General features: G+C 36.5%; 2 protein-coding genes across 2 annotated transcripts; one reads left to right on the top strand and one right to left on the bottom strand.

The window, feature by feature from the left end:
• Positions 1 to 4,270: 4,270 nt before the first annotated feature.
• Positions 4,271 to 10,865, top strand: LOC141598862 (uncharacterized). The gene is made up of 11 exons (XM_074418676.1): positions 4,271 to 4,735; positions 5,600 to 5,763; positions 6,250 to 6,472; positions 6,550 to 6,688; positions 6,962 to 7,168; positions 7,794 to 7,928; positions 8,377 to 8,505; positions 9,043 to 9,458; positions 9,816 to 10,032; positions 10,216 to 10,409; positions 10,653 to 10,865. The coding sequence occupies exons 1-11, from the start codon at positions 4,362 to 4,364 to the stop codon at positions 10,846 to 10,848; spliced, it is 2,394 nt and encodes a 797-aa protein (XP_074274777.1). The 5' UTR covers positions 4,271 to 4,361; the 3' UTR covers positions 10,849 to 10,865.
• A 3,016-nt stretch (positions 10,866 to 13,881) lies between these two features.
• LOC141600512 (uncharacterized) lies at positions 13,882 to 14,598 on the bottom strand. The gene has a single exon (XM_074420754.1). The coding sequence runs from the start codon at positions 14,596 to 14,598 to the stop codon at positions 13,882 to 13,884; it is 717 nt and encodes a 238-aa protein (XP_074276855.1).
• Between the last annotated feature and the right edge of the window lie 200 nt (positions 14,599 to 14,798).

The following is a 14,798-nucleotide window of genomic DNA, read 5'->3' as shown; positions in this document are numbered from 1 at the left end:
TTTAAAGGCAAATGTAAAGAACGATTGTAAGAGCTAGGTTAAGGTTGTTGTTTTAAATTGGGTGGTTTAAACCGAGTATATGATGTTCGGATCGGAATTCTTACTAATTATGGTTGATGTGTATACATATCCACATATGGTACTCATTGTGGTAAGAATTATCCGATTCAATAACTCGACTCGGCAAGTGACATTATAATACACTAATCGACATTACATATGCATATAGTCCATGTTTTATTTATGTTTATTCAGAATCTGTTGGAAGACCAAAACATTTTTTTTATCCTACTAAAATCTGATGACGTCTTTTTCCATGTTTTTGACATCGATTAATGCAAAGATCCGAGTAATACATGCCCTCATACACGCAAAAAACACAATGGGAAGCTACATTGGCTCTTGCCAGTGGGACTACAACAATAAGGGGAGTACATTTCAATGTTTCCGAACAAAATGGGTTTATTGTTGCCTATAAGTAAATTTAGTTTCTTTCTTCATAAAAATTGATTTATGTAACTTAGTCTATTCAAAATTGTTAATTTCAATGTGATAGCCCGACTTGTTAAATGTTGAACTTGAATGTTAAATCTTACTTAATGAATTGCATTTGCTAGATTATCCTCTTTATTAAAGTAACAACTAAGGTGTCGCTTTATGGTTGAAAGTCAACAATTCAAAAGACTTTTTGTTTTTCCTAAATTGAAGGTCCCAGTATCATTCAACAATTTAATTAGATGTTTTAATGTTTGCTCACTCTAATTATAGTACAAAATTAATTACATTAACTTAAATAATCAATGTAATTATACTAACTAATAACTATCATTTAGTTATACAATTTTTGTCATATACATTAAACCTATAATAAAATAAAATTTGTCACGATTAAGGAGTTGTCTCTTATTTTTGTCAAATATGTCCAATATGTACACTACTAAATACGTCAATTTTAATATCAAACTTATATGGCAAACTTAATAGAAATAAATTACACATGAAAACAAATTTATTAGAAAAAAAAAATAAAGCTGATGCTTACATTGTAACACTCCCAATTTACCAAGGAGCCTCTAGCAAGACTTTCCATAGCAAATAAGGGAGTTATCATCTCGATTGCCCGAGATAGTACATACCAAATGAACCATAAAGAAACATTTAAAAATTTCTTATCAGAAAGAAAAGGCAATACGGTTACAACCAATCCAGATACAAAATACTGAAATGTAAAACAAATGTCATTTAAGATGAGGGGAAGCTACTATTATGTGATACTCTCGACCGGTGCCCAGCCATCCCGCACACAAGCTATGCATATCAACACCTACTAGAACTCACTGCTCCCCATTTGCGGAAATATCAAATGGTTCAGCACTGTTTTGAAAACATAATCAAGGTCAGTAACAGTTATACAAATAATCACAAGAACAGAGATAGAATTTCACATAATGAATCACACAAACATCTCCAATCGATCCATCATCACCCAAACTCCATAGTAACCTGTGTCCGAATCGCAACGCGGATACCATTGACTCTCATCGCAACTAGTAGCCTTGTTCCCATCGCAACAGGTAACCCACTGTCAGACCGCAACAATGAACATCAAAAGCCCCGCTCATCGCAACGAGCGAACTCAGATTATTAATGTGTACATCCCCTTGTGACGGGAGTAACAAGAGGCGATACCAAAGGGTGAAGCCATCTCCCCATATGGCTTCACGATCACACTCGCAACTTCCCAACACCGCAGTGGTAATCGCAAGGATTCGCAACCAACCACAACAATTATCACAATATCGATAATCACATAACCACATAAACACAATATGAATCCGTCTCATAATTGATCATACAACCATACTAATTAGGGAAATCCCGCCTTTACTCAATCCAACCACACACAAGCAATCAAAATAGCAATTCTCCAGCATGCATGAGATCGTCTATATTCAATACCCGTATCATAACAATTTCTCCGAAACCTCAAGATCTAAGGTTAGTCTCAAAAGAAAACTGATTAAACATCTTAGATTTAAAACTTACGCAAAGGAATGTAAATGAAGATGAATGTTGAAGCCCTAATCCGACAATCGCCATGAATCTCTCAGAAGGATGATTAAAGGAGTAGAAAAGATTAAAGGAGTAAAAATGTGATTGGGAGAAGTTTAGAAATGTGTTTAGTGTTTAAATTGTTTAAGAAACTCATTAACGCACTTATATAATAAACCCCCCTTTCTAAACATGAATAAATGAACCGAGGAATATAATCAGACCACTCGGCCAAATAACACCTACCCACTCGACCGAGTGGCCACTACTCGGCCAAGTACACACATTACTCGGTCGAGTAACCAAAAAACAGAACAAGGTCAAAATCTCAACTCGCTCGAGTGCACCCTAATACTCGATCTAGTACCTAACCCAAAAATACGGAGTATTAACATAATCGAACTATTCAGAAATTAATTTAAAAAACGGCAAAATAATAAATACTAAATAATAATAATAATAATAATAATAATAATAATAATAATAATAATAATAATAATAATAATAATACTAATAATAATAATAATAATAATAATGGGAGGACCTATCGTAGTGTGCTTAACTATCGCCTGGGTGTCCCGTTGTTCTCGATGTCTCGGCCCTGTCCTGCTTGTTCTCGGGTTTTTTACGGGGATATCTATGGTGATCATGCTGTGTCCTGTACTTGTACTCTGGGTGTTAAACATCGGCATAACCTCGTTCGCGACACCTTATTGGACATCTGCTACAGGTCGGGGATCTCCGCTGGTAGGGAGGTTGATATCGGTTTGGTAGATGGACATGCATGGTAGCTCCCTTCGTCCGGCGGATCTGCTTCTTTATTCCTGGGACAGGGGGCGTGATGTGTATGTCGATCTGACGGGGTCTTCCCCTTGTCTCAGACTGGGTTGTCCGATTTTGTGCCGGGTCGGGTTGTTGCTGATGCTGCTCAGCAAAAGTATGCCAAGTACCAGGATTTGTGCATGACGGCTGGTTATAGTTTCCTACCCTTCTCTTTCTCTTCGCTGGGAGAGCTGGATACAGATGTAGCTTTGCTCAAGCGGATCCAGAAATTCTCTGTTTCTCAGGATGCAGGGGCTCGCGCGGCCGCTTACATATTTACTAGACTTAGCTTTGTTATCACCAAGGGAGTGGGGGCCCATATTGTATTTCGACTGCGCACTGATTTCTTGTAAACTTTTGCTTGATTTATAAAAGTTTGTGATGATGATGATAATAATAATAATAATAATAATAATAATAATAATAATAATAATAATAATAATAATAATAATAATAATAATAATAATAATAATAATAATGTACATGAATACAAATTGAATGGTCAAGAAAATGCACATTTTTTTAGAACCCAGGCAACGCTCGGGCTTGAACACTAGTTCTTTTAGTATAAGGGGATGGGTGTAATTTAGAGGTGATCATGGGCCGGGCCAATGCGGGCTTGGACCGGGCCTTACTAACAAAAACGGTCCATTTGTGTGGGCCGGGCTCGGCCGGGCCAGGTGCATGGGCTTATTTAGCAAGCCCAAACCCGACCCTTATGGGCTAATGCGGGCTTTTGGGCCTAAATGGGCTTTTTCAGGCCCTAAAATTTACGATTTACCCTAGGAAATAATTAGCGTAATACCTTCAGTTACAACTTTTAAAACATACATTGTGTATAAAATGCATATGAATTGCTATCTAAAATAAAATAATGACAAAAATCGTCACTTTAGAATGCTTAATCATGCATTCTTAGATATGATTTATGTTATGTATACTTTGTTTTATAAATCTAAAAAAATATATTTGAGTTTGTAAAGAGTTGGGTAAAACTTTAACGCTACTTTAATATGTTTTATTAGAAAAAATATTCATTATTAATAAATATGGGCTGGGTCGGGACAAAATTTGGGCTTAACATTTGGCCCACCCGGGCCCAAAATATTTTGGGCCTTTTTAGGCCGGCACATGGGCTTTTTTGGGCCAAACTAAAGGCCCAAGCCCTTCAAAAAACCGGGCCGGGTAGGGTCAATGGGCTTGGGCCATTTGATCAACTCTAGTGTAATTGTTGGTTGTAATTGTAGTTAAAATGTTGATTGTAGTATTTTGATTTTTGAGAAGCACCCAATAAATTGTACAGTAGTATTCACATTAAATAACAAAAAAAAAAAAGATAAAATAAGTTTAAGGACTGTATGGCCTTTGAGTTTTGGGTCAACAAATGAAACCCCACCATTGTTCCACAATCAGTAGCTGCAGTGCAAACCCATCAAAATCAAAATTAGGGAAATCAAATTTCAAAGATTTGTACCCAAAATCATCAAATGTCCATCATATTCAACCTTCTCTCAAAATCAATCAAACCCACAAAAATCCCCAAATTTCTTGGTACAATTTCTCTAACATTTTCTACAATTTCTTCCCATAAATGTCCAATCTTTTCAATTCCTTCAATAAACCCACCAATCCCAAAGAAGCTTCCTTTCAAGCTCAATGTTCATGGGTGTGTTTGGGATGATCCATATCATTGGATGTCCAACATTAATGACCCAGATTTTAGTTCATATCTTCAGCTTGAGAATTCTTATGCTGATGCTTTCATGGCTGACACTGTAAATTTGCAGAAAGACTTGTTCTTTGAGATGGCTTCTCGTCTTCCTTCTAAGATTCAGACTCCTCCTGAACGTTGGGGACCTTGGTGAGCTTAATTCTTCTGTACCGTTTCGGTTTCGATTTCATGTTCTGTTGTGCTTTTGTTATGAAATGTGATGATTGTGTTTTTGTTGGCCTTTTGATTAATGGTGTTTTTGTGTTAATGGGATGATTGTGTTTAGTTAGGGTTTTGGTTTTATATAGCTCAATTTAGGTGAGAGCCTTATATCTGAATTCCATGGTCTTCTGAAATGGACTCGTCTTATGGTATGAGAATGAGATGATAGAAATGTAGCCTATTCTCGGTTTGCTGCAACTGATCTCGGTTATTGAACTGTTTAGAATGCACCTTAGGCATCCATCTTGTTAAATTTAGCCAACTGCCTATGAATATGCTTCCGCTTAAAGATGGGACATTGTTCGTAAGTCTGTCGCTTCTCTTCGACAGAGAGGTTGTATTCTAGTGGCCTACAACCGAAACCAGGATGAACGTCTGTCCTATCAGCCTACAGCAGTTCATGCTTGCTGCAAATTGTTTTTTGTAACGGCAAAGTAGTATTCATGAGAACTATCTTGTCTTTGCGTTATGACGTGATTACAAATTATATTTTGATATGGACTTATCTTATGGTATGAGGATGAGATGATAGAAATGGTTCATAGCCGAAACCAGGATTAACACTTGTCATCTCCGATTTCACTGGAAAAGAAACCATAAGGTCTTACTATCCAGGTCTTACTATCCAGGTTGTTTGAATTACTGATGTTAAAAATGGACAGCTTAGCATGCATCTCAAGATCTGTTCTCCTATGTTCTATCTGCCTACGACATTACATATTTGCAGACACTGTTTTTTAAACAGAAAAGTAGTCTTCACATTACATAATGACTTGTTAACGTTTGTCATAGGCTTTACTATCAGTACATCCCAGAAGGAAAAGAGTACCCTGTTCTTTGTAGAAGATTGGCGACTGAAGGATCTCCAGGATTAGGAAGTTTGTTTTCTCTCATCAAAAAAGCTTTCAGGAAGGAGGAAATGTTGCTAGACTGGAATGAGATCGCGGAGAAATATGGTAATCTTTTTACCTTTGATTTCAGGCAAGAGATACCTTTTGTTGGCTAATTGGTTATGAACCAAAGTTCCCCTTCTGAACTAATTTACTGAAGGAAGGAGTTCGAAATGATGTAAACATTGAAGAATTACCCGTTGATCCACATGTTGTACCGCCAGTGTTAAAGTATTAAACTAGTCAAGCTGTATTATTGAGCTTGTTGTTTTCCACAGTCGTAGACTCGTAGGGTCACAAAAGCTGGAATGACAAGTATTTAGATTCGTACCCCGTATTTTTAGAAACTGAAGGTTTACTAACTGGGTAGCAGAGCTTACTTTTCTAGATATTCATTTTGCCAGTCCCGAAGTATGAGTTTCATTCCTCCTTCCGTTTATGTCCCCCTCCATCTCTTCCCCTCCCCTTCCCACTTACTATTATATCCAAGCAACCCCTTTGTCATGGTTTTTATACCTTTTATCCATTGTGTTGATTCCATTCATATTTTAGGTTATGTTCATGTGGGTACATGTCGAATCTCACCTGACCACAACTTCCTGGCATATACACTTGATATAAACGGTTCTGAGCGCTTCTTCCTTCAGATCAAGGACCTCAGGGATGGTCATGTTCTCTCAGACATCAAAGCTGATTCAGTTGTCAGTTTGGCATGGTCTCAAGATAGTTCTGTTATTTTCTACACGGTTTGTGATGATAATCAGAGGCCATACAGGTAACTTTATCTAGCCATTCTTCTTGTTGGTGTTTTTTGTTATAAGTGGGATGTTTGATGTCCTCATGTATGGCCAGGGTACATTGTAAAAATGTGGGATCAGATGTTGATACAGTAATATTTACAGAAGACGATTCTAGGTTTTGTGTGGACATCACTTCTACCAAGGATGGCAAGTTTATTACCATCAACTCTAATTCAAGGACTTCATCAGAGGTTGAAACAATCACATTTATATCATTTCTATTTGACTTTGACGGTCAATCAACATCGACTTTGACTGTTAATTTTCAGAGTATACCGCAGTTACAAATTTGTATAATGATAACATGATAGTTGTTGTTTTGAACATGAGAACTTTTACATCGTGTCTTCACTTGTACTACAATAAAATTAATGGTCAAAGTTGATGTTTGTTGATCATATATTTGAGGTACTAGTATGCTGTGAGCCTTAATTAAAGTTCATTTCGTTTTCAATTCTTCACAGGTCTTTGTATTAGATGCTATCAGTCCACTTAACAGTCTCAGACGAGTGCACAAGCGAATCGATGGTGTGCAGTTTTTCCTGGAACACCGTCAAGGATTTTTCTATGTTCTTACTAATAATGCTTCAACCAAAGTTGGAATGCTACGACGTGAAGACTTTTACTTGGGTATTTGCAGAGTTGAAGATGTAAATTCTACAAATTGGCAGGTTTTTTTTTTATTATTTTTTTTTATCCAAGTGTTTCAAGTTAACCTCCGACTAACTGCATTTTTCCGCTTATGTGATGGATAGATGGGTTTTATATTTGGTATCTTAGATACCTATGATATAGAACCTGCAAATGAAATGACTCATTAAGGAAATGGATATTATATTGCATAAACTGCTATGACATGTAATAATAAATAAGCTTCAACAACTACGTAGTTCTAAAATTATTTTGGGTTTTACAAGGATAAGCGTACAAAGGGTTAAAATAAAAGAGATCATAAAACTATACTGCAAAGACCACAAATTTAGGAGACATGGCCACCTATGCTACTCACTCGAGAAAGATTACAAGTGTTATGATTACAAGTGTTAGATGACTTAGACTTTCAGATCATTACCTCATCAAGTGAGTGCTAGATTTTGAAGGTTTACTTATATGAGACCTAGGTTATGTACTTATGTTTGAAATCCCAAATACCCATATTCGGAATGAGACCTTTTTGTGATTGTCTAATTTGGATCTTCTCGGACTGATTGTTTGTACTACTACATCTATATTCTTATTTATTTATTTATTTTTAAAAAAAAACTAATTATGCTAATTTATTTTATCTGTGGCCAGAATATCATACTTCCTAGTGAAGGCACCAACTTGCAGGATATGGACATGTTCGATAAACACCTCGTCCTCGTTCTTGATAAGGAGGGTTCTTCTGTGACATGTTCAATCAATCTTCCTATTGATGCCAATTGCAAGGTAGCTTCTTGAAGAAACATTATTATCAATTTTGTTCATTCTGTTTTCCCACAACGCATGAGTCTGTTTTCACCATATCTGTATTATCTTCAGCTTCAGTTGACCTTTCCCAAATGCCAATGTTATCATACCTGATACACTGAGGAATAGTTTTGTTTGTTCTTGTACATGAATATATTGTTCATTTTTTTTAATGATTTGACGTTCTAGAGTCACACAAATCCTACTTCCTGCGATGGTATCTATGTCTACACCCAATTATCACTTTTGGATAGTCCACATATTAGTTATCGTTTTTTTTTTTTTGGTATGAAAGGAGCTTGTCGTAATTCATGCGTGATCATAAATTTATGTCTCTGGCTCTCTGTGCCCATGGACAAGTTTAAAATTTTCGGTTCTTTCCTTTGATGTATTGTGAAACGTTTTCAAGCTGATACTCCATTTACAGAATGTCATGGAGATCAATCATCTAAACCCATGGATTTTCCCTGTTCCCTCTGATGTATGCAGAACTGCTCCAGGATCAAACCACGATTACTTGACATCGTCATACCGTGCAGTGCTTTCCTCTCCAGTGGTATGGCCTCCGATTTTTCCCATTCATGAAGTTTCGCTGTCCTGTTCATTAATGGCGCTACATTAATTTTGATTTTAGTGGCGGTGTCAAAAAGATTAGTTTCAAAATCTCGATAAAAGTTTTAACAGGATGCCACTGATTTTTACTCCGTATTGAAATTGTTTCTAAAGGAGCATATACTTTATTGCGAAAACAACTTTTCAAAGGGATATTAGAAATAAATTTGCATCAACATGTTGTCACTTCAAATATAAAGTGGACGGATGACTTCATGCTCAATGCTGTAAAATTTATGTATTCATTAACTGATCTAGTTGAAGTTGTAAATTCATGTCTTCACTTGTAATCATAGCTACAATATCAAGGAGGCGCATTATGCTATGTGCTAGTAAAAATTCATTTTATATATATAACTTGCTAATAAACTAATAAAGACATCAAGCTTCCCGGAGTTTAGATAGCTTAATTAGCTTCATGCTTATCTGCCTTGGGTAAGAATTAGTTTTCATAATGGATATCTGCATTGGCTTATTACAGATGCCTGATTTAGTAGTCGAGTACAACATGTCTAAAAGGACATTTTCCGTCATACACCAAGAAGAGGTGTTGCATGCTACCAGAAACGCGGATACTGATACCTCAGATCATGGGATCAATAGTAAACTTCTGAAAATTAAAAATGACAAGTGTAGACAAGATCAATGTTTTGAAGGACTGCAGAGTTGGAAAGATTTTTCTTCTAGCTATGCGTGTGAAATACATAAGGTCGTTTCTCGTGATGGTACAATGATTCCTTTAACTATAGTATACTCCAAAGATAAAGAGCCTAAGGGACAGTCTCCTGGCCTTCTGGAAGCCTATGGGGCTTACGGAGAAGTTCTGGAGAAATGTTGGTGTCCAGATCGCCTCAGCTTACTTGAACGTGGATGGGTATTGGCTTTTGCAGATGTGAGGTTAGTCCTTTGGTTACTGATTTTTGTAACTATCAGCTGATTAAACTCCTGACTAGGTAACAAAAAGCTGGATAATCGTTTGGCAGTGCCTAACTGTTGTTAAAAGAGACAGATTAGAGTACGTAGGTTATATTTAGGTACAGTCGGTTGAGTTTAGAGGTAAATTAGATAGATTTCTAAAACGGAGGCTACATTGTAAAATAGAAAAATGGGTACTTACCTAGAAAATCGCAAAAAGAGTGAGGGGAGACCAAACTCTCTTCTTTCTCCTTGCTGATGTATTTCGATAATGCAGCTTCTTTTTTAGGTTATATCAAGTAAAAGCTAAACTGAAATCTGTATGTTTCTGATGAGCAGAGGGGGAGGTGGTAGTGATCCCTCATGGCATCAGCAAGGAAGCGGAGCCAATAAGATGAATTCTGTGTCTGATTATATTTCATGCGCCAAGTACTTAGTTATCAAGGGTTATGCTCAAAAGGATAGGCTAGCTGCCATTGGATACAGTGCAGGGTCTCTCCTCGTGGGTGCAGCTATCAATTCTCACCCCGCTCTCTTCTCTGCTGCTATTTTGAAGGTAATGTTGGCATTATTCCAGATGACATTTTTGTTCGTCACTTTTTGCCATGTTTACCTATTCTAGATGTGCATCCAAGAGTTCAACAAAGTCTCTCTTTATCGACTTTTATGTCTTCGTGCTTTTGTGATATTGATCCTTGGGACATTTTTTTTTTTATCGTCCTGTTTATATTGTTTTCAGGTCCCCTTTCTTGATATATGCAACACTTTGATGGATGAAAGCTTGCCGTTAACTATATTGGACCATGAAGAGTTTGGTAACCCTAAAATCAAAGCCGAATTTGAGTCTCTTATGAAGTATTCTCCTTATGACAACATAAATCAGGGTTCTTGCTATCCGGCCATGCTCGTCACTGCTGCATTTAACGACACGAGGTAAACTTTTTGTTATATATCGCATTTAAATACACGTCTCGAGCCCCCCGGCCCATATTTCTTGTCCTTCCCAGCCAATAATTTACGTTTGTTTTTAAGCATGTCTCTGTGGTTGAGAATGACGGTTAAACTCACTGGTTCATTTGCATAGCAAACGTAAATTACTGGTTGGAACAAATGGAGTATCTCCAAGAGTCTTAAACCTTCAAACTTACGAGTCCACGGCTGATGTGGTAACTTCAGGGTTGGAGTTTGGGAAGCCGCAAAATGGGTGGCTAAAGTACGAGAAACAACATGTACAACTTGTTCTCGGTCAGTTATCTTAAAGACGGAAATGAAAGGAGGTCATTTTGGGGAAGGTGGGCGGTCTGGCCACTCTAAGGAGAAGGCATATGAATATGCATTTTTATTGAAGGTCATGGGTGATTGGCCTGCTTGATAGCTCCAGCCTCCAGGCATTAGTCCCGAGCCTACAAATACGAAATTTTGTTAAACTAGTTAGACCCTGCTTCATTCCGGGACTAATTCTACACGATCCTCGATGGATGTGCGCGCGCCTGCGCGGTATAACAGGCCCGTCCTCGAGGTTAAATATGTCCATCCTCTAAATATGGTAGTCTTGTAGACCATATTTGAGCCACCCTTATAAAAACCGTAACTCTCTTATAGTATCGTCCAATTGTAGCATAGAAGACGGGTTGAGGGAACGGCTCAACGGCCTGTAAAAGTCCAATTCACATTGCAATTTGTACAAGTGGCTTCTGAGAATTTATTTTGAAACCATCTTTGAGTTTTAGAGAGACGAGTGCATAGCTTAAGCAATCTGTGTGCCTCCTCGCCTCAATTCACACTATCAACTGCAAACATAAATACCCCTATTTTTTGACTAAAAATTTATTCTAATATCTTTTTTTTTTTAATGGTTCTATAGTCATTTTTAGATCTATTCTTATTAAACTCTTGTGAAGTGTAAATCATATAGAACGGTCCTATAAAACAACCTATTTTCTTCATCTCAAACTCTCAGTCGTTCATTTATTTTTGAGTAAAATACTTATACAAAAGAACCGGAAGATAAATAATTGACTAGAACAGATTTGTATTATATAGTAAAACAATACAGTAATTGTTTTGGATGATGGTTGCATTAAACATTTTTATATATATAAAAAAAAAAACATTCTTATCAAATGATTGTTTAATCAATAAAAGGACCGTCTTGCATTTATTCAGCATTGGTGACAAAATGAAAGACTCCCTCCATTCAACTCCACACTACTATTATCTATTTTGTACACTATTTATAGTTAAACATTCAATTTCAATTTTCTCCCAATACATAAGTGAAAATATATTCATGTGAGATCTTGTTTTATTCGTCTTTACGAGTACATTAAAAATATCTAACTTTTATATTTTTCGCAAATACGTAGCTAACAATATTTAGCGCGTAAAAGACGCGTTAGCAATCGTGAAAAAAGAAAGTGGTAGTGTGGAGTTGAATGGACGGATGATATTTTAAAGTAATTAGTGATTATTGTCTAGAACGGTCTTACATCAAAATTAGTCTCTCATATACAATAATAAATACAGTAAATGATTTTATTTTTAAAAATGGATCATTTTACGGTTGAGATCGTTTTATTCTAGAATCGAGGTAACGGCCCATAGAATATCTGAATTCACAAGTGGCCTCTGAGTATTTTGTACAGTAGGCGGCCCAATCCGTGTGCCTCAGCGTCGTCGTTGTCTCACCCACAGATTTGATTCTTTTTTCTGTTGCAGCTCCCTCTTTTCCTCTGCATTAATTATTTAATTATTTAAATTTCTTATACGTATATCAATTATTCATTGTATACACTATACACCCCTTTTTTATATGTATATAATGACAGATATTTTAGTTTGGAAAGTCGTCATTATTGTTTTAGTACATACAAAATGATTAGTTTCACGTTCTATCTTAGACTCTTAGTAGTATATTTAAACAAATTAACGATTAAAGTTAATCGAATCGATTGACCACTGTATTAAATGAATGACAGCGCGTCTTGGTTCAGACGATTGTTTTCCGTCTGAAACAAGACAGGTAACATGTTGTCATTTTACAATAAATGTTGTTATTTTCTGATAACATGTTACCATTTTTTTCACATCATTTCCAAGGTAAAAAAATAACACCTCTAGTAATAACATTTTGTGGATTAAATGGTTACATTCTCTTAAAAAATGGCAATATTTTATCCGTCTTATTTCAGACGGGAAAACAGTCCGTCTGAAATAAGAATTTGCGAATAAATATACAAATAGAAATGTAAATTAGCTGGCGGACTCATCGAGTTATCCAAATCGGTTCGATATAAACTCGGCTTAAACTTGGACAAATTGACGTTTAGCCCAAACTCAAGTCGAGATTGACTGGGACTAACAAAATTAAACCGATCCTGAACTACAACATAGATTGACTGGACTAAAATGATCATGTGCCGGCGCCACGTGCGGTCTTAGATTGGATATTGACCGAATAGTAGTTTAATGAAACAAGGGAGTCATTCGGGTGTCAACTGAACTGTCGAGGGTTGTTAGACTCCGTTTTAAAGCTTATCCACAAATGAATGCTCTACACGTTCTCGTACACTCTGCCTTGCATTTGTTAAATTCAACAACGGGCCTGGACTGCACCCAAACGGAGGAGAAAGAGTCCACAACGTAGGTCCAAGAGGGTTCCACTCTAAAACCAATTGGCTATAGAGGGAGTAGCCCCCTGCCTTATAAAGTGGTAATTCTTCTCCTCTTTTATCAATGTGGGACAACCTCACATGTGAAACTTTGGGTTTCTTCACACATTCTTCCTACTAGTGGACTAGTGGTCACTTAATTGTTATTAAGTCTTCTTTAAAACGGATATATTCATTTTAATATTAAAACTAGTTAAGTATTATGGAGTATTTTCATTTGTGCATATAAGATAATTTTATTGTTTTTCTTATGCATTGTGATTTGATGTTATTTATATTGCTTGACACGTCTTAAACTTAAGACGAATATACCTGTCTTTAATTAGATATTGTGTTTAATGGTCATTTAAAAGAAAACATAGGAGACTTAAAAGATTCTTATAAATTATGTATATAATTGATCACAAAATCTGATTATAGACGACACATATCCGTCTATAACTAAAGACGGGTCAAATACAATAGCACATTCCTAATAGGACAAATAACAAGTGGGATGTTGGGGGCCAAAATATCACCACTTTCAAGCTATTTGACCCGTTTTAGCTATAGACGGATATATCCGTCTATAGTAAGACTAGCTGATAATTGATTTGTTCTATAGTCAACTTTGTTTCAAGTTATATTTTAAATTTCGGTTAATTGTTTATATGTTTCTTATTGTGCAAGGGGTTATTTAGAAATACTTTATTTTTTTTATTTTTTTTTTGTCATTTAAGAAAAAGATTGCTCAATTAAACTACAGCTTTCGCTATAGTATGAGCGATCCTATTAAGGCTTCTAGGACAATGGCTAAGAGAAAAACAATGACAGTTAAATGCTATATAGGAAATTGAGAGGATAATATTGGCTGAGTCATGAGTAATGTCGCCAATGCCATTGACTTGAAGAGCTAGATTTAAGCAATCCGTAGTTGCATCAATGTGCTTATATCCTTGAGAGAATGCCTCCGAAATCGCATGTCTTAAAGCAGTTGCTTCAGCTTGAAATGGTGATTGCGCCCAGAAAGCCGACTGTCCTTGATGGAAGATGTTGCCATTTCTGTCAAGAAAAATCCATCCAGCAGAGGCCCTGAGATTTGTTCGCCACGAGGCATCACATTTGATTCGAATATGATCCGAACAAAGAGCAGGACCAACAAGCACATGAGGATGATGATTTCTGATTTTGAAAGCGTCGTCCATGTCAGGCACGTCGTCATGGAGGGAAAAAGCTAAGCTTTTCGTCCTTTGTTCCTCAGCCCAAACATTATTAGAAGCATCAATACCCAATTGTTTGAACAGATTGTGTAAATCAGGTGAAGACTCACGGAAAAGAGCATTGTTGCGAAGACACCATATTTGCCAAAGAGTGCTAACAAAAAGCGAAACATCATTGTTGAAATTCTTATTTTTCTTGAAAAAATGGATCCAATTGATAATCCATTTCTGGATGGGAAGATTATTTCCCATAATACTGCGTATCCCAAGGGGGCAAGCAAACCAAATGCGAGAGACATAAGTGCAATCTCGGAAAATATGGCTCATAGATTCCACATTTGAATTTGCCGAAGAACAGAGTCGACAATGGTGATCCCAATTAAGGCCCCTACGCATACCTTCCTCACCCGTGGGAAGAGAGTTGGAAAAGATTTTCCATCAAAAGACCTTCC

The sequence above is a fragment of the Silene latifolia genome, chromosome 9, assembly GCF_048544455.1.
Source record: "Silene latifolia isolate original U9 population chromosome 9, ASM4854445v1, whole genome shotgun sequence".
NCBI lineage: Eukaryota > Viridiplantae > Streptophyta > Magnoliopsida > Caryophyllales > Caryophyllaceae > Silene > Silene latifolia.
The sequence above is the reverse complement of the archived record's forward strand: the minus strand, read 5'-3'. Positions and strand labels throughout refer to the sequence as shown.

What these genes read in the sequence shown, in the direction of transcription:
- LOC141598862 (XM_074418676.1), top strand. Translation starts at nt 4,362, where the DNA reads ATGTCCATCATATTCAACCTTCTCTCAAAATCAATCAAACCCACAAAA. An exon ending in GATAATCAGAGGCCATACAG is followed by an intron (nt 6,473 to 6,549) that starts GTAACTTTATCT and finishes ATGTATGGCCAG; the next exon opens with GGTACATTGTAAAAATGTGG. An exon ending in GCTGCATTTAACGACACGAG is followed by an intron (nt 10,410 to 10,652) that starts GTAAACTTTTTG and finishes TGGTAACTTCAG; the next exon opens with GGTTGGAGTTTGGGAAGCCG.
- LOC141600512 (XM_074420754.1), bottom strand. Translation starts at nt 14,598, where the DNA reads ATGGGAAATAATCTTCCCATCCAGAAATGGATTATCAATTGGATCCAT.